This window comes from Melanotaenia boesemani, chromosome 6 (genome assembly GCF_017639745.1).
Source record: "Melanotaenia boesemani isolate fMelBoe1 chromosome 6, fMelBoe1.pri, whole genome shotgun sequence".
NCBI lineage: Eukaryota > Metazoa > Chordata > Actinopteri > Atheriniformes > Melanotaeniidae > Melanotaenia > Melanotaenia boesemani.
Window position 1 is genome coordinate 31,571,439 of NC_055687.1, and position 19,729 is coordinate 31,591,167.

The 19,729-nt window shown below is 42.0% G+C and overlaps 2 protein-coding genes across 3 annotated transcripts in view; one reads left to right on the top strand and one right to left on the bottom strand.

Moving 5' to 3' along the window:
- Positions 1-850: 850 nt before the first annotated feature.
- Positions 851-17,748, top strand: mms22l (MMS22-like, DNA repair protein). Of its 2 annotated transcripts, none has more exons than XM_041987614.1 (26): positions 851-989; positions 1,589-1,786; positions 2,037-2,162; positions 3,379-3,431; positions 3,579-3,666; positions 3,756-3,933; positions 4,169-4,262; positions 4,370-4,500; positions 4,624-4,737; positions 4,819-4,995; positions 5,361-5,423; positions 5,517-5,636; positions 5,878-6,113; positions 8,079-8,295; positions 8,427-8,716; positions 11,983-12,170; positions 12,334-12,484; positions 14,785-14,924; positions 15,145-15,287; positions 15,602-15,758; positions 16,010-16,155; positions 16,310-16,491; positions 16,571-16,737; positions 16,867-16,963; positions 17,118-17,285; positions 17,452-17,748. In XM_041987614.1, the coding sequence occupies exons 2-26, from the start codon at positions 1,614-1,616 to the stop codon at positions 17,525-17,527; spliced, it is 3,675 nt and encodes a 1,224-aa protein (XP_041843548.1). In that variant the 5' UTR covers positions 851-989; positions 1,589-1,613; the 3' UTR covers positions 17,528-17,748. The 2 variants fall into 2 exon arrangements, with proteins under 2 accessions (XP_041843548.1, XP_041843547.1); XM_041987613.1 differs by having other exon boundaries at positions 852-989; positions 16,280-16,491; positions 17,452-17,747.
- A 310-nt stretch (positions 17,749-18,058) lies between these two features.
- The window catches only part of klhl32 (kelch-like family member 32), a 36,243-nt gene continuing 34,572 nt past the window's right edge, over positions 18,059-19,729 (bottom strand). Inside the window, exon 11 of the mRNA XM_041987616.1 lies at positions 18,059-19,521. Within this exon, the coding sequence (XP_041843550.1) occupies positions 19,360-19,521 (162 nt within the window). The 3' untranslated portion in view covers positions 18,059-19,359. The remainder of the gene's footprint in view (positions 19,522-19,729) is intronic.

Genomic DNA, 19,729 nt, shown 5'->3' on the forward strand with positions numbered 1-19,729 from the left:
GCCTCGACAGGAAAAGAAGATTCTCGACGCGTCCATTTTTTTTTAACTCTCTGCCGACTCGTGCTAATAAAAGATGCAAAGTAAATCATGCAAAACACGGCTTTTATGGTGCACCTGTTGGCAGGACAAGACAAACGTGCAGAAGTAGCGGGTTTTAAAATCGACTAAACGAACACATCCACGGCGTGAGGCGGATGGGGAGGATTTTGTAAAGATGTGAGAATGCATTAGAATGCAAGAAATGGTGTGATGGCGAGAGGGACGGTTGGGAGAGACAGATCTGCATATGGAAATTAGGGCTCGCGTGGTTAAAATTCTACTTAAACTGCAGCATTATGTTGAATTAGGTTGGGCGGAACCCCTGCACCGAGACCGCGGAGGAAAACTGACTTGACAGCCCGTGGAAAATTCAGGGGAAGAAACAAGTGCCACGGTGCCTGTAATGTGACTCGAGAATGGATATAAGCACATAATAAATTCAGACATCTTTGAATGAGCTTAGCAACACCGTACTAAAGACCTCACTGGCGTATTTTGATAACTGGTCAAAAAAGACCAACTCAATACTTTTTATGCTAATTCAAAAAAAATTTCATTTAATTTGAAGAGTAAAATATCTTTGTTTGCGACATATATAAGTAAGTAGTCTGCTACATAAGATATCTAATAGCATATATGTGATCCTAATTTGATATAGTTTAATCACAACTACTACATCTACCTGAGGAAACAAATAAAACGACGAAGGAAGTAGAAGCAGGGAAACCTCTTGTCATAGAGCTCCGGGGACTGACTAGGCCACGCCCATTGTGAAACTTCGAACCAATCAACAGAAGCGGGGCGCGTCTACGCATGCGTGTAGTGAACGCGCGGGAGAAATAGACAATCCAAACAACGTAGTAATGATATTAGTTTATTTCACATTCTGAACTGCTTTGGTTTTACATATTATCACACCATAGAAATTGAAAAAGTTGTCAAAATACAAGGTTAGTCACTATTTGTTATCCGGTGTGTTTTATAGGAAATGTGTTTACTTTCCGAACGTACTGTGTATTCAGCATAACATTGCTACAAGAAAGTTGCTAGTCGTTATGAAGTGAAACGAAACCCTCTTGTATACTTGCAAACCAATGGCCACTCAGGCGTTTTGGAGAATTAATTTTAAGGCTTTTTCTAACTGCTGCTTAAATCTTTACTCACGAATGTTCTTTTAAATGTATTAAAATTGCCTGATATAAATTTTATTTATTTATGAAATCATCAGTTTAGTTCTAACAGTTCATAGTGCTTAGTTCATTAAAATTATTTGCATTTGTTTTTTAATGACCTTAGTATCGTTATAATACCCAGGATACGCAGTAAATATGTCACATAGTGCTTTTATATGGAATGTGTGGATTTATTCTCTCTTCAAAAAAATACATAATGTCTATACTGTGATGGGAATGCCTGCTAATGTTAAATGTTACTTGTTATAATAATAATTTTTTATAATTATAACTATTTTGATTGTAATTTTTTCTCAGTTTCACATGTAAAATTTGGAAATCTTTTAATGCTTCTCCTTTATTTGTTGTCATCAAAGGTGTTACTGATTCTGCACTGACAGCATGGCCGATGACTTCAGTGAGTCCCTTACTCCACCAGTTTCCCCCTTTGCAGCAGACAGTCAGTCTGTTCTGGCTCCAACCCGACCACCATGCTTCTGCTGCTCTGAAGTAAGAGATGACCCCACTGGAGCACTGTCTACACAGGGATATACTGCAAGAGGCTCTCTGAAAAGGTACAGTCAGAATCTGTCAGTTAGGCATTGTTAAGTTCGCTGTAATCTTTTGTAGCATCTATCTATCTATCTATCTATCTATCTATCTATCTATCTATCTATCTATCTGTCTATCTGTCTGTCTGTCATTACGATCTATTTACTTATTTAGAATAATATTTATTTATTTATAATTACAATCCCTTATGTTCTCATGGTGTCCGATAAACTTTAGTAAGTAAACTCTGATGCCGTTGCACCCACTCTGCAGGCTGCTGCTGCATCTTGACCCAGCCCCTGCTGAGTATGAGACAGACACAGTGGATATCTTTGGTTTTTCCTGGGTAACAGAGACAGCATTGGTAGAATCTACAAAGTTACTCTTTGGTCTTTTCAGGTAAGATAAGATATAACAGATTATACTTAAAATTGCTTTAACAAACAAACAAACAAAAAAGCTAATGAATGGCAGTTCCACCACATAACTTTGTTAACACAAGGCCTATTTTTTCTGCCTCCTGTCTAAAACAACATATTGAAAATAATTAAAGTTTATCCTCAAAACTAAAAGGGATGTATGTATGATCTTGGTCTTAAAAGAAAACTGAGATGTAAGATTACTACATAAGTGTCAGAATTGAGAAATGGCTTACTATGTCACAATAAATTTACCTGGAACACAGCAAAAAAAAAAAGTGATCTCTTCCTAAAAGAGAACCACATTACTTTCAGTGAAAACCAGAGGTAAGCAGCCCAGTACATCTAGGAATTAGTAAAATAATATCTGAAGATGAACTGTGGAGAAATAGAAGCTAAAAAAGTGAATCTGAACAGTTAGACTGGTGTTTTAATAGAGGTGTTATTCTGGTAAATATCTCAGTAACCCATCAGCCAATTTTAATGACCAGTGCCTGTTTCAGTCATCAGTCAGGAAAACTGAGGGATAGCCCCGGAATTCACCTTAGAAACACCATGAGGATCCAGAAAGAAGTGAAGCCCAAGATAGTTTATGATAAGAAGGATGAATACTTCACTGTAAAAGCCTTTTATCTCCATGGAAGCTACCAGGACCTTCATGATTCATTTCAAAGGCAGAGACATAGAAGAACACATGGGCAGAGTTTTTTTCTTTTTCTTTTTAGTTGAATAAAAGTTTTGACTACAAAACAGCAAAAATAAGACATGATTTATGATTTTGGCTGCTAAGTTTGGCTGCTAAGTTTTTTGTCCCACAGTGATAAAACAGACATCTTTGTAATCAGCAGTCTCATGTGACACATTGTTTGTGTGGTGAGCTTGAAGAGAAATGGTCTGAAACTCTAAAATGAACAATACTCTTCTCTTGTTTTTGTTAAATGCCCCAAAATGTTTAGTGTTTATATGGTTTCATTTGGGAGTCTTTTAGCTGAGTTTCTGCTTGGGATGTTGGTAGGCTACATGTTAGGATTGGTTCTTCCTAGCATTGTCTTTACGTAGGTCAGGCTTCCCCCTGTACAGGGGCCTCTTGTAATGAAAAAATGAATCAGTTTGAAAGAGGTTCTTCTTTTTTGTTTGCTTAAGACATACCCACCACTCTCTGTTCACTCATATCTCTGATCATGTTTGTGTTTCAGGCAACAGTTTTACAAGTTGGAGACTTTAGTACAGTCCAACTCACATGACTTTGGTAAGTCATGTTTTTGTCTTAAATAAAAGAAAATAATCAGAGTTGTCTGACAATAAAATATTGATGTAATCATAAATAGTATTAGAAAGTGTCTATATCTGCTGTAGATGTCTGGTTGAAGGCCATGTGCATGCATTTGCTTTTTAGGACAGGCAGGCCATCTACACTATGAAGCAGAAGACCTTCGACAGCACTGTGTTTCATTTCTTCAGTATGTTAAAGTCTTCTTGCACAGGTAAAACAACATATTCATTTTTCAAAGTAGCACAAAGTGAAACTTAACTTGTCATGCATGCAGGCTTTACTGTGTTTGTGTCTGCTCAGATATCTCAAGCCTTACGGGGCCCTGGATGCCAGTCGCTCACATCCCTTTGAGGAGATGGAACATCAGCTCCCTTCGGTTCTTCTGGAGGAGCTGTTTAGCATCACTCTCCTCGTAGGACGGCTCAAGGATCTGCCCCCTGCTGTTCAAAGTGCTTTCAGTATACAGAACCAGGGAAAGGTACTGCTGATCATTGGTTACCCAGCACAGATACAGTACAGACTAAAGTATGTGTTAAATAAGATTTTGAAACGTGCAGCACTTGAAAGGAAACAATCTGAACTGAATTACTTATGTACTTTTTTTCATAACTCCCTCAACTCTTTTTGTGTGTGTGTGTGTATGTGTGTATGTGTTTTTCTTTTTTTTTTTCTTTTATTGACCTTAAACTTGGTGTTCCACATCCCCTCCACAGATTTTTCCTCCCTCCTGGCATTTGTTGCACCTCCATCTTGACATACACTGGTCAGTCTTGGAGATCCTGCACATACTTGGTCACAAGATGCAAGGTATGAGTCTTGGATGGTTTATTCACACAGGAAAAATGAACTAAATGCACTAAAATGTGGTCTGCAAATGTTAAATATTGAGTCATTATCATTGAGGCTGTCTCCAGGCCAGGTGGTGTATGCCCACCAGTTTGTAAACCTGACGGGGGAGAACCTGACTGATACCAGTCTGTTTGAGGAGCACCTGTGCAGTTTGCTTTGTGACCTTACTAGTCTGGCTATGGGCAAATACAGCAAGGTGGTATTTCTGATTTTTATTTATTCATTTATTCTAGTTTTCATAGCTGGAAATGTAACTGAAGAACAAAGCTGTCTACCATAGTCTGTTGTGTGATGTTGAATGAATCCTGTTGATATCCAGGTGAGACCCACAGAGGCAGTGAGCAGCCGTCACTACCTGTGCACCTGCACCAAAGAGCTCTGGATCCTGCTCATGTACCTTCTGGAAAACAGAAAAAAGGGGCTGCACACACAGGTAACCCAAAAACACCCACATCCACAGTCACACACAAAAAATTGGTCCGATATTAATTTAACCAATGTACTTTCCCTATAGTCTTTCTGGAGCTACATGAACTCATTGCTGAGGCCCCTGGTTTCAGGGAAGCCTGCAGCAGAGCGTTTTAGTGGCCTTCCCACACTCTGTAAAGACCCGCTGGGCTTCACATGGTGGCTGGTCACTCATTTGGCGATGTTAGGCCAGTACAGTCGGAACGGCACAGTTCAGAACGAGGTAAGAGACCAAGAGTCACAATATTCATACCTTAACATGCTTTAATGCAAAAGATCAGGTGGTATAAACAGAAAAGTGCGTTGTAGAGTTATCAGAATTTATCTGATCAATTTCTGATCAGGAGATCTGGAAAAAAATTATTGATCGTTCCGAAATAAATCTGAGAGTTATCCAGATACCTCGTTTTAAAATCTAATCTTTCAGGTTTAAACCAGAAGAATGTATCTAATCTCATTCTCATTAGATTGATGACGAAATCATTTCTCAGTCTTCATATAATTTAACAACTTTGTTTCAGTATCTCATGAAAAGTGACCTGTGAGTGATGTTCTGTCATGTTGCCTTTTTTTTATCTCCACCTCCAGAAACAGCAGGATGATAACTGGGCATTTGTAGAAGAGTTACTGAAGTTAACTTGTAACCCTAAGGTCCGCACTGCTCCTTAACATTTGCAATTTGTATTTATCAATTTTATGTTTGTATTGTTGATTGGAAGAATAAATCTTTGCGTTTATTTCTAGAGTGGTTTAGCAGAAGAGCAGGTCAGGATGCACGTCCACTGTTGTCTCAGTCTGTGTCTGCTGTGGGAACCGAGCACCGCTGCTGTCTCCATCCTCTGGGACTATTTCAGTAAGAACCTGGTAAGAAAAAAGGGGTAGGGGGGATGTAATCACTTTATTGTGCTCTCTGTTGTGCAACAAAAATTATATCCCATCATTTGGAAAACATCTGCAGCTTTTGACTAATTTATCTGCTTTTGTCGCGTTTCATCTCGTTTTTTTTACACCCTTGTTACATTTTGCACTTTAAGTCTAGAAGTTTGCACAGGACATTTCTTATCATAGAGTTAGAGTAAAACTATGTTGTGTTGCTCTTCTCCAGAATGCTTCATTCACCGTGCCGTGGTTGGGGATGTCTGGCTTGGCCACATTGAGCAAGACGCCTCTGGCTCTGTTGGAGCAGGCCCGCAGCTGCTGCTCTCCCTCTCCCCTCCACTCTCCGGGTCACACCCAGCTCTATCGCTCTGCCAACTCCTTCCACATCTTCCTTCGAGTGCTGGCGCTGTGCCTCGCCCAGGACAGGGCCGGTGGAGTCTCCCAGAGGCAGATCAAGGGGAGGTAAGGACGAAGAGATGGTTTGGGAGCTTTGCAATTCTCAACATCACATCCCTTTTAAAGTGGGATTTTTAGATCATATTGGTTTTAAGAAGTAATTACCATTCAGGACTGAGATTTAAAAGAAAAAAAAAACATTAATCTTCAGATGTGTGATGTGTTTAAACAGCTGTTTGGATTGTGTGCGTGGGTGCATACCTGCAGTAATGCTTGCACAACATGTGTGTTTGCAAACTCTCATGCATTTGAGTCTTGTCTGTGTGTGTGCCAGGTGCACCAGAGTCTCCCAGTGAGTCTTTGATATTTACCCAGGCCCACCAGTGGAGCAGGTGTCTCAGGAGTCAACCACCTGCTCTTCACCACAAGCCAGACCCAAGGAGCCTCTGACTGATGCACACACAAACATGCAAGCTGTGCACCTGCTCCTTAGAGCAATGATTTGTTTTAAGAGAACATGAGGGTGTTGACTGGGGTTGGAATGTGTGTTTAAGCTGGATATAAAGAAAAAAAATTAACAAATGTTGTTCATATCAGAACGGAGTGCTAGACCATACCATATCTTGGCGGCAGGTTGCCAGAGAGTGGCAGCCGAAGATAAATCCGCCTAATGACTTCCCTCTGTCTGGAATGTGCTCAGTAGCGCCGCAGACATGGGGGCTAATTAGCTAACGAGCGTGGCGGTTAATTCGCCTTAACAAAGCTGTGTTGGTTTCCAGCATGGATAGAGAGGGTAGCTTGGGTGGCAGGAAACAGGGGGGGGGGGGCCTGGCACAAACTAGACTGGGCTGGGGCAGGTCCAGATTCTCCCCTGCTCCACCTCCCTCCACCAAAACCATTGCCACTACCTCCTTCCCCAACGAGGCGTGCCGACTATCGCTGCAGCGTTTCGGCAGTGTTCCCACTCCTGGCCAGGCTGTGCAGGACACCCACAACGACCACATTAATGGGATCGACTGCGAGCATGCGGATCTCCGATGCCAGGAGTTAGGAGCATCTGCTCGCCTCTGTTACAAAAAATCTGTCCGGAATAAACAAACAGACAGGTTGGGAGAAGGCAGAATATCCCCACTGCTGTGCCATAGCATGCTGCTTATATACTGGTTACATATTACCCACTCATCTATTTAAATCTCCCTCTCCTCCCGCTTTGACGGCATGCTTCACCACTTTCTTTTATAGTTTTCTGTGGGTGGAAATAAGCTGGATTTGTTGTTAACCTGGTCTTGCCCAGCCCATCCCTCCTTTCCTCAGTTTCCACTCCTTCTGCATCAGTCATACATCTTACAGAGTTTGTCCCAGGATGCTCTCTGTTTGTGTTTTGACCCAAACAGCCTCTCTACTCACCTGTGTGGGCTGCATCTGTGTTTGGTAGATTCAGTGGTGAGGAGAGAGAGAAAGGAGAGGGGGTAACGGGGGTTTCAGCCTTCTGTGTTCTCCTGCCAGGCAAGCAAACAGCAAGGCTGGATATGTGGCAACGCACGTGTGTGTGGATTTATTGATCTCTTTCTGGTGTTGCAGTAAATTGGTTTGGCTGTAGAGAGAGGGACCAAGCACCTACTGCTGTGTGTCTGAGTGTCTCTGACATTTAACATGATCTTTAAAGGCATTTCTCCACAGTGCCCGCAGGATGTAACAGCGTACTGGGTGGTTCTCTATTCTTACTCAATCTCTTGCTTTTTCTTTCTTTCTCGCCCACACACACATATAGACACACAGGCTGGGCAGCCCAATCTCTCCCCTGGAGCTTGCAGGGTGATGGAGGCAGGTAATGGGGTGCACGACTGGGGGTAGAAAGTTCAGTTAGTCAGCATTTAAAGTCAGGGGTTTCAGAAAAACAAATTGCATCCGATGAGTTGGTTGTCAGAAGTAGAGAGACGTGTGAAATACTTTTTATTAAATGTACCAATTTTTCTACACTGACCACTTTGACCCTGAGCTGTCCTTCTTGTGTTTGTTCCCTGTTTTCAGGATTTACTCTCGGTTCTCGTCTAAGAAGATGCAGCAGCTGTCAGAAGCAGGTCTCATGAACTTTCTGCTGCTGTTTCTGGTGGTGGCTCAAGAGGTAGAGCTGGAGGACGTGGCCAGCAGAGCCTGTGAGCTGCTTGGCTTTCTGCCCTCTAACTGCCCCCCTGCATATCGCACACTAGTCTGGAGAGGACAGTTATCATTGCTGCTGCTGTTCCAGGTGTGCTTGCTTATTGTTGGAACTCCATAAATACAAGTTACTGGAATGAATCATAATGTGTTTAGCTGTAATGTAAAGACTGATCCATCAAACTGAGATTTTTCTGATTGATTATCTGGTTTTTACTACAGAACAGGGGTCTGGATGTCGGGGCCCAGGCCAGCTGGCTGGCTGCCTCCTTTAACGATACAGCGAAGGAGTTCTACAATAAGACCACAGAGATGTCTCGCAGAATTGCCCTCTGGGGGCCGCTCGGTTCCTACTTGGAGGGCGTTGCCGAGGTGTTCGAGACGAGCCCCAGTCTCAGCCTATCAGAGGAAAAGCTGCTCAACGAAGGGTTTGATTGGCTGCTACCTGCTTGCCGCCAGTCTGAGCTGAACTCTGCTCTGGGTTTTCTGCAGATCATCCTTGCACAGCTCAGGTGCAAATATTCACTCAGCTTTTCTTCTTCACTGGTCATTAACTAGTTGCTGTTCCTCCACAGATGGTGGGCATGTTCGAATGTTTTTTAGAAAAGGCCAAGAGTCCAGCAGAGTAGAGTGATCTGTTTTGCTCCTCCCAGCCAGAGTCCACTCACTTCTCATACTGACAATAGGAGGATTGTGCAGCCAGCACGACTGAGTGTCTGTAAAGAATCTGTGTTGCATCGAGGCCTCCCGTTAGTCTCAGGAGGTACAATGACCCCCAGGCTACCCTCAGCAGGTGCTGCTAAAACCCTTGTTAGAGTTACGTGCTCAGGGGACCCTCTATGGACCCCCTTGTCGTTTTGAGGACGGCAGCAGTGCTGTGGGTGTGTGAGAGACGACGGTTAGCAGAGCTTCAGAATAGGTTCAACTATCGGACAGGGGTGTTCGTTACATGAATGACCCCGGCTGAAGGTTAGAGAGCCATGGCTGGAACAGTGCCTGCTTATGTGAGCCGGTGGTGCTGGGAATGGAGGTGACAGCAGGCAAAAATCATTCGAGAGGGGAGGGTTATGTGCTGAGGAGTGATGTAACTCTTTAACTTTAGATTCTAAGTTAAAAGGTAACCAAGTGTTGCCTCGTTTTATCAGTATTTAACGCAAGCAACCATTTCCAAACTCAGATCTGAGGGATGGATGGTAAACATTTGCACATTAATGCCCCAGAGAGAGAAGAAAACTCTCTGAGGTGTTCTGTGTTATGACTTGGACCACACTGACCCATTCAGGCAAAAAGTGAAATACCATGCGCCATGTCTCCAATTCATTCCACCAAATTAAACATAGTTCCTCAGCCTGGCAATTCTTGGTATGCCTTTGTGATTAATGCTTTTTTCTGTGACACAATTAATAGGCAATTATATAGCTTGGCAAATTTAGCCTGTACATCATTATGTCTATTAAGAGCCATGTGGAATCTGCAGACATTAAGAGAATTATTATGCCAATGGTTGAGGCAGCAGAGGGTTCTAATATTCCCTCTTCATAGCCACCGTCGTGGTACCGAGGCAAGAAGCCAGTCACAGGCATAATTCCTCAGTTTGATTTCTTCCCATGACCCTGTGATTGGGAACGGTGGGGCTGTTGCTGGTTGATGAGGTGAACTGATATCGGCTCACCCTGTTGGATTTGTTTTTGGCACAAACAGTTTATCCCTATCTTCTTATGTTAAAAGCGCCACGCCTTCTGGTGAAGCATTTAGCTTTGTGAGCGTGGGGGAAACCAAGCTTTTTCTCTTTACGTCAAGGACTGCTGAAGTCGACAAGAAAAATGTAGAAACACTTTCACATTAGAACAAGAAGAAAAGAAAAGGTACATGAAGTAAATCCAAACAATGTCCTTATATGTGTTTGAGGAATATCTGTCTCAATCCAGTTCAATTTACACAACTTTATTTGTTCCAGAGGGGCAATTATTGGCACACAGAGTGGCTTAAACATTTAAAGGACAAGAAACAAGAAAAAAATTAGAAAACACCAACAGCTGTGCAATTATAGATACAATACTTGCAAAGTAAAGGTAAAAAACATGTAAATAGTAAATTATACTAAAGAAAGTAACGTGATTGTAATAGATACATACCTACTACTGTTACTACACTACTAACCACAAATACAAAGTATATCATCGTATAGTGCAGTAATAAAGTATTATATATAACATAATATATATTGCATAGCAATACAGTGTAATTTATTATTATTATAGCATATCATACACTAATACAGTACAGCATGGTGTAGTATAATAAACAGTGCAATAATGATAATAATTATTATCCATCTATCCTCTACTGCTTATCCAGGGTTTGTTTGTTGGGTTAGTAGCCTAAGCACTAAGACTGTGACCTACTTTTGTATTATAATATTGATAGTATTATAAAAACAATGATAATTGGTGTATATGAGGACTGTATATGGAGTATACAGTGTAATAGACTATAATAGAACATAATAAACTGTGTATCATTGTACAATGTTGTACATTAAATAAATATTTGGTTAATGATGGTACATGGATAAAGTGAAATAAAGTCAATGAAAGTATAATTCATTATAATATAATACACGATAGGCCATAAGGTGTGCTATAATATAAGTGGTCGACTAAAAATGATAATGGGGGTGTTCAATAATAACATGCAATGTAATACTACAGTGTGATAAAGTAAACCGTGCAAGTGTAAACATGCACATGATAGTAAAGGTAGTAATAAATAATGACAAAAATATACTGGGAGTTATATAAACAATAGTACTGTGTGTGTACAAACAGCTCTGCAGGTTACACATGTTGTAGTGCAAATATGACAAAGAGTAGCAGCAAGGAAACAGAAAGTGTCCAACATTGTTAGTATACTTTATTCTTGTTTTATGTGCGTTTACAGAGGAGCAACTTGGGGAAGGTGGACTGAGGTTCCTCGCGGTATTTTGCTGTTTGTGTGTGTGTTTGTGTGTATACATAAGAAGCCACAGAGAGGAGGATTAAGTGGGGTCTCTGACGATGTCTTGTACAATGAGGGTTGATGGGTGTGAAAAGTCCATTCCGCAGTAGTAACGAGGCTAATGAATTCAGACTCTAATCGATTGTCTCAGCTCTCTCTGGATTAGATGCAACCTTGCTGGAAGGGAAGGCACCATTGATGTGTGTATGTGTGTGCATGCATATGTACCTTGGCATGGTTGAGGTAAGAACGGGGGCTGCTAGTTTCTTTATCCTTTCTTTCTCCCCATCACACCTTAACCCCTTCTTCTCCACATCCCCGTCTGGGTGAGTGAGAGGAACAGAAGGATCATCTCCAGTCTAAATGAGATTACAGCTCCTTCAGCTGCTTATCAGGGCTAATGCCAGCCACTGTGGGGCTGCTGTAGCGACTGGGGCCGGAGCCAGGGATGAGCCAGAAGAGCCAAAGTATAGTCTGTGTACAGGGGATCAGCATTAGGCTCCAGTTGATGCCTGTAATATCCTCCCTCCCCACACCTTCCTCCAGCCCCCGTTGCTCCACACTGCAGCGCACCGCCGCACCCAGTAATCCCCCATGAGAGAAGACGGGGAAAACACACGAAGGAGGAGCGAAAGAGAAACAGAGGAGCTGAAGGATTTGAAAAAGAAGAGGGTGGAGTCGGGACGGGGAGGGGGGGTGTTCAAACACAAGAGGGAGCGCTGTTTTTGAAAGATTTGTTTATCTGTTCTTTGCTTTTGTGAATGTGTGTGTGTGTTTACAGACGGGTCCATCAGCTTAGCGTTCCTGTCCAGTCAGCGCCCACCTTGGCCTGGGCACCAGCTGCCAGCAGTGTGATTAAAGAGCGCCACCTGGCGGTAGCCTCTGCTCTGTGGGGGCACTTCTACCCTTTCCTGCGAAGCCTGCGCCTCTCGCAGACCCCTCCGCCACAGCTGGCAGATGCTGCTGCAGGTCAGTTAACACCCAACGGGAAGAAAACAAGACATTATTCATTCAAAAAGACATGCTGGACCAGACTTAAAGATGCAGATATGAGAGTGTGTGGCTATAAATGCTGTATTCACAAGTTAAATAATTAAATATATAAATAACTCATTAAATTGACTTTTCTCAGGTTTCACTTTGCTGGCCTTTGATCTACCCAATTCTGCCCCTCAAGACCTTCAGCCCAATCCGGTGCACTCCATCATGCAATGCTTTGGCTGGGATGACATGGTTCACCCACTTCTGGTGACTCGCTACCTTCCGCATCTTCTCCAAAACAGGTGGTTAGGCTTTTGGGTCTGTTTCTATTACAGAACATAGTTAAAAGACCAGGGGTTTCATTTATAAACATGACGTATGTATAAAATGGGACATGAAAGTGGTGTACACCACTCCCCGTGCAAAAGTTACGTAAACTCTAAACCTAAGATGCAGGTGGGGAATTCCAGCCAGACTGCATCATCCTCCTCTCACACATTTAATTTCACTTCACACCAAACCTCCGTTATAGAGCCACATTATTATAAACATTCTAACCAGCAATGTTATCTACTGCGGCTTGTAGTGAGCCATGACTATTCCATTAACATCTTTCAATCTAAAACACATATAAAACAACACAAATCTTAAACTCTGGAGCAGAGAAAAGGGCCGGTCTGTGTGACAGCTGACTGGTAAATTTATCATAGTCGTAGCCTAAACCACTGATTGACACAATCATTTTGCCAAGATGAGAAGCAAACAGTCTCACCCCTAGCCTACCCCCACCCAGTATGAGGACAGCAACCCACAGCCCCTTCCCCGACAGGAAGGCAAGGGTCTGTGAGGATGTAATGCAGCGTTTGAGATGAGAACAATACAAATTGTATTAGGTGTGTCACACATAACTGTCACTGTGTTGCATATCTCAGCTCTAATTTCTTTAAGTTCATCAGCGATGACATTAATGGTGCCACACGCACCGGACGCACTTGTGCTGGGAACAGCCGGAGCTCAGCAACCACATCTCCCTCGTTGGGTCGGGACCTCTTTGTCCTCACCACCTCCCAACCTCAGCTGTGGAGGAACTGAAGGATACATCACATCAGCTTGATGTTTTCTCTACATGTGTATAAAATAGTTTACACTGTCATGACATAAAATATGTAACAGCTTTACCAGGTTCATCTGTAGTCTCTGCCAAGTCAGCGGCTCCCTCCTTCACTTTCTGGTCCAGCGTGTGAGCTCGAGTCTGAGCTTCCTCTTCCGTTTCCAGACAGACTCTGAGGCGGGAGGCAAGTCTTTCTTTTTGTTTGTTTTGCCTCCACATTAATGTGGACATGTCTTTTTTTTATTAGCTCCGTCACGGCGGAAGTCATGTAGGTATTCTGGTTTGTTGGTTTGCCTGTCTGTCTGTTAACAACATAACTCAAAAAGTTATTGATATATTTTAATTACATCTTCAGAAAATGTCAGAAATGGAATAAGGAACAAGTGATTAGATTTTGGGGGTGATCCGGATCACCATCTGGATCCAGGAATTTTTTTTAAAGGATTCTTTACTGTGGGGTGACAGGGATAATTTTGCCGTTATAGCTTCCAACTCTCTAATACCCACAATCATTGACAAAAATAAAAGAAAATAGAAATAAAAAATACAATGTCTTGGAGGCAGTCTGTGCTGTCTGAGTGCTTCTAGTTTATTTCTGCTACAGTTCTGTCGGTCACACTGACACACTGAACTGCACATTAACATGTTGCACTCGCAGCATTTTTTTTTTTTTTTTTTTTTTACCTGACTCCGCTGCTGTGTCCACCAAACAAAATTTTCTTGCCTCCACTCCACTCCACTGTGTTGGAGCAGCAGCAGCTTCTTAATATGCAACGATGTTCATGTCCTGCTTTGCATTGACCATATGTAGCTGGCTTGGACGTGTTCAGGGCTGGAAATGAGACGGATTCAGGTGCGCACATTGTCAAGTAGTCTGTGATTTATAAAGGGAAAACTGCTTGCAAGTGTGCATGCACATGGTTTTATAAGTCTGGATATTTTTCAATTTTTGGGTGTACGTACACTTGTAGTATAGAAGCTATGCAGTGTTTTATAAATGAGACCCCAGGTCAGACTAGAATGACATTTCATCCGGGTGTACAGTGTAATGAATAGATTGTGTCCTCAGGGTTTTACAATGGGTATTAATGAAGATAATGCATTCAGAAAGCTGTGCATCTTCAAAATTACACTTGAAGCCACCAAATGGCATTATTATTTCACCCTCAAAGGTCGACTTTAGATTGTGCCAAGTGTCATTAACTTCATACACCTGATTAAAAATGTGGAATAAGGACACACCACTTGTTTATTGTGCAGATATACCCACCTGCTGAGCATCCCTGCACTTTAATGATAGAGCATGCCAAATGTAACCTATAAAATGAGTCATTAGCTTTATTCATGATGAAAAACTGACTCAGCAATAGCTGGAGCCTTTTTATTTCTGCTTCACAGTAGAGAACATTACAAGTCTACTTAAAAAAAAATCAACATCCTTCACCTCTAGATGTCTACATGTTGTATCAGTAACGACTTTATGTTTCCTAGTGAGCTGGTGTCCTCGTTAAGCGGCGGTTCTAATGTTTCCATCTCCGGTTCGGCTCAAAGCCTGTCAGTAAGAACCTGGTTCAGATGTGTTCTACAGCAACACCTTCACAAGAACCCAGACGGGACCGACAGCAGAACAGGTAATAACTGCATCTGATCGCACCGAAATTAGTAGGTTAAAGTCTGATGAGTGTTTATAAAGCCCCCCTCTTTATTCAGAATGTTTTGGGATTTGACGTGTGGCATGAACTATAGCTTCTAGGTTAAACATGTCAGATTTCTGTCTCAGGATAACACAAATGTTACAGGTGTTAGTGTGAAGAAAGAACTGAATGAGAGTTTGTGTTTGCGTTCATCCAGGCCGAGCTGTTGGGGAGCAGATGTGTGAACTGACCCGGCTTGTGCTAAGACTTCCCGAGATGGACAATCTTCTGCAGAAAGCCGGATTCCATCCCACAGCCAACAAGCTAGAGCCCAATTCAGCCCTGGAGATGTTTGTCAAGGTAAAACATGCTTATGACAAATGCACTGGAGTATATTGATGCTAATAGCAGTGGTGTTTTGAAATTTTACTAGGAATTGGGTAGCCTTGAGAGAACTTAAATCATGAGCAGTGTTTGTCTTTGAAATGTTCCCAGGACACATCATACCTGCATATCTAAGAAAAATAAACCCTAAACCTTTTACATAAGCTTGTACTCTATATGATGTAGTCAAACATCATCAAAGTCATATCTGTTTTCTTCTTCAACAGCCTGCATTTACATGCAAATATTTTCACAAATTTTCATCCCTATCTGCTTTCATGTGCTGTCAGGCTGTAGGTAGCGTGTACAGTGGACTGCAGCTCCTGTCTGAGAGGTCAACCATGGTAACCAGAGCCCTCGACTACATTGGTGACATCCTGAAATACATTAAACCTTATGTGGTTAGCAAGAACCAAGAGGGAATACAGTTGGCGTACTGGACTGTGGGTAGGTTCACACTCCATATGTTGTTAACACATCTTACAATTGCAGTGCAAAAAAAAAAAAAAAAAAAATAAAAAAAAAATAAAAAAAAAATAAAAAAAAAAAAAATAAAAAAAAAAAAAAATAAAAAATAAAATAAAAAAAAAAAATAAAAAAAAAAACAATTGCAGTGCAGCTCCAGTAACATGCAGGAGTAATAAGGGATTATAGTTGGCTAAAAACCACTCAAGAACTCTCTGTTCTATGTGAGACAGGCTGCATAGTGAAGCACTGGAGCCCCCTGCTGGCCACTTCCAAAGCTCAGCAGCTGTTGTTCCGGATTGTAGATGGACTCCTGCTTCCCCACCACCTTCCACAGCAGGACAAAGCTCTGAGGGACAGCCTGCCTCTGTATCTACAGGTGAGGATAAAGCCCTCACCACACAGGTCTTGTACCGCAAAGTCTTTGCCAACCCAAGAGAAACATAACCACACTAATAAAAACTTGCATTAATAAGCTGCTTGATTCATTTAATCTCTCTCAGGGTCTGTCAGTGGCTTCTAGTGTCTCTCAGTTGCAGGGAGCTTACCTCAGGCAGCAGCTTCGCTCTGTAACCCGCAGATATCTGGATCACTTTCTCCCCGCCTCACCTTCCATGGGCATCATCGCCAACCACCCGGTGCTTCTGGGTGCCTGCGAGGCCAACCCAACCCTGCGGGGAGCCGCTTTGAGGAGGACCATCCTAGAGGTGCTTTGGTGGGTAGCGCTTAGATGTGGTTTACCATGTCACATTGCTTTCTGACTTAAATTTATGAATGGCACTGTGATTCCTCAGTGAGAACTTCCTGCAGTTCAAAGGTCACACCCCCCCTCCTCGCCTCGCATCAGTCCTCATGTTCCTGTTGGAGCTTCTGAGACGTAACGGCGACGCAGACGTCACCGTCCTCACCCTGCCCCTCCCTTCTCTGCTGCGCTGTCTGATGCTGGTCAATGAGCTGCAGGGTACAACCCCCACCCAAATCTTGCACAGGCTACTTTTTAAAACCTTAATTATGTAAATAAACCTGTTGTTTTGATATCAGACATTGTGTGTGTGTGTGTGTGTGTGTGTGTGTGTGTGTGTGTGTGCAGTGAGGAAGGTAAGCACAGATGCATTACAGCTTGTGGTGGAGCGATGTGCTGCTGCATCCAGAGAAGGAGCATGCGAGCAGATGATCACTGTCTTACGGTAATTGATGATAATCTGGAGCGATAAATATCTGCACCTGCTGAGAGCTGTTGTTGCATTTCGTTTGTCAGAAAAGACTCCAGTCTGTATACACGCTCAAATTTGTAATGCAAACTTACTGAATTAACTCTTTATGTCATTTTAATGCTCCCAGGACGTTTGTGGAGGAGAACGAGGGCGTCTACGACAGACAGGTCTACGGTGTCCTGGAGACCGTAGCTGTCTTGGATCCCACTGTGGTTCAAGCTCTAATCCCCAGCTTGACTCTCAGTCTGAGAAACTCTGAACACAAAAGAGGACTGGGCAAGAACATCGCCTTGAGGTGAGCTTAGCACATGAATCACATCCTGGAAGTCATGCAGAAAATATTCATCGCCTTTAACTATTTTTAAGTTGTCTAGACAACAAGCAGGTGTCATGTGCTACGACTAGAACCATCCTGTAACTGTAGGCTTTTACTGAATATGACACGTCCTTCTTTGTAACAGGAGTGCATATATGAAGCTGCTGTGTCTCCTTGGAGAGAGTGGGCAGGCTGAAATAACCAGCCTGGAAAGCGACTGAAAGAAGGCCAACTCCGAGACAACCTCCAAGAATCAGTTGCATGATATTTTTTGCTAATCTTGGATCTTGGAAAATGTGCGAATGATATAACCTCAATTACATCTGGAAACATTTAATAAGTTGGAATTATCAGTTTGAACATTCTCAATGCACAAGCCTTAATATCACATTTGTATATAATGTACATATTGTAAAGAAGGTGCAGGATGTATTATTAGTGAAATAAAATGTGTCTATAAATGCAAATGTGCTCCTTTGCCAGTTTCTTCCTTTTCATTTTGAGAAGTGAGGAATGTGAGCCTCAAAGTGCTATTTGGTCTCACACCGTCAGGATCCGTCTTTGCTCGGTTGGCTCTCTGAATTGTAGATTTGATGACAGTCGTGGGCGAGCCCAAAAAGCTCAATACCTACTCCTTCCCAAAAAAAAAAAAGTGAGTAAAGGAGAGGAGTACTGTTTGTTCCAATTCTCTCCTTCTCTCTTTGGCCTTGCAATCTCTTGCAATCCAGCTTTAGTTTGCACCTAATCACATGAAGTCTCACTTCTGTCTCCTACAATCACCAAGTCTCATTTTCTGTCATTGCTAGTCATTTTCCAGCCTCATCAAACTGCAATGCATGTCCTTATTGGAGTTTTGCTGCACCACTTTTTCCCCTCCAGGAGTATAGGCTGGGTGTTGAATCTTTACAAAAAGCTAGCAGCAGAGGAATGTTTTTACATAATCTTTTGCTGGAAAATAATGAAAAAAACAGCTATGATCATCATATTGTCACAAGTGTTAATTAAACTAGCAGCTTTGTGTATTTCCACAGCATCTTTATTTGGCAAATTTGCCATATATTCTTGCAGATGTGTTGCTTTGGACAGATGAGGGAAGTGCAGGCATCACATTTTCTTTTCTCACTTGGTCAAAGTATGTTTGTAAATGACAACGCAGTACCATATGTTTACATATTTTGGAGAATATTCAAAACATACATGTTGAATGGGCAATAACCAGACATTCAGATGAGCATAAACAGTCTTAGGTCCTGAGCATAATAAAAATCTGACATACACAGATCAACAGCTTACACATGTGTAGTATGTCACTGCTTTAGCAGGCGAGTCATTTGTCCAAGTCATGTTTTTACATTTACATGAGCTTTTTTTGTTATTGTTTTTTTTTATTTTAAAAAAATGACATGTTTTTTTATGCATTGGTGAGTTTCAGCCTCATGCACTCAAAGTTCATGCGATTACTTAAAAAAAACAGACTTTGTCCTCTGCATCTTGAAAAACTTTAACGTGTTTTTCAGGCCACAAATGTGAGTATAGAGGTTAAACGGAAAAGTTATATTGTTTATTAATATTACTACAAAGTCTTACAGCCCTAATATGGGTTACAAAAAATGCTTTTTTGAACTCCTGTGGTTAGTTGAGCAGCTCAGCTTGTTTTGTTATTTACTATTATTTATTACTATTTGCTCAGCCAGCATTTAGCTCATGTCTTCTTCTTGAGATACTTTAACTTGCTCATCTTGTCATTGCTAAACGTGATCTCAGTCTTTGGGAAATTCAGCAGATATGCTGTGTTGATGGGGCAGCAGCTTGCTCATAGAAGCTTCGAGAATAGCATGGCTCTTCTAAATCAGGAATGTTCGATCAATACATTTCTGTGTTTCAGAAAAATCCCTGTACGCCTCTGCAAAAGGGCATTCAGGTTCAGTGTCATTACTATGATCAAGTGCATTTTCATCAGTCAAGTTTGCAAATACTGTCTGTGGTTTAACTGGGAGTGCATCCATCATCTGGTTATGTGTGCATGTTTGCTGACAGTTTGTTCATCAGTGGATTAAACAGCACCTATCCTGTGATGGGGTACTTGGAGGGTCTGCAGGTTTGGGCAGGTGAAATAAGGAGCTGGGAGGAAACATGTCGCTATCCCATTGGAGGCGAATGGCAGTGTTGGTCCATAGAAAACCTCCTCCTTCCCCTCTGTGCTCAGATCCAACACCTGGAAGAGGAAAATCATGTTGACTCCAATGTTATTCCTCATAAATGACCTTTTTACTTTAAAGAAACTTTGGACAGTCTGCACTGTGACTTTGTATGCACTTCAGTGATGGTGTCTTATCATTGTGTCTAATGCCCAAATACATCCCAGAATCACATGAATTTTGAGTGAAAGTATCTGCAGATTCCACTTAACGCTAACAGGACAG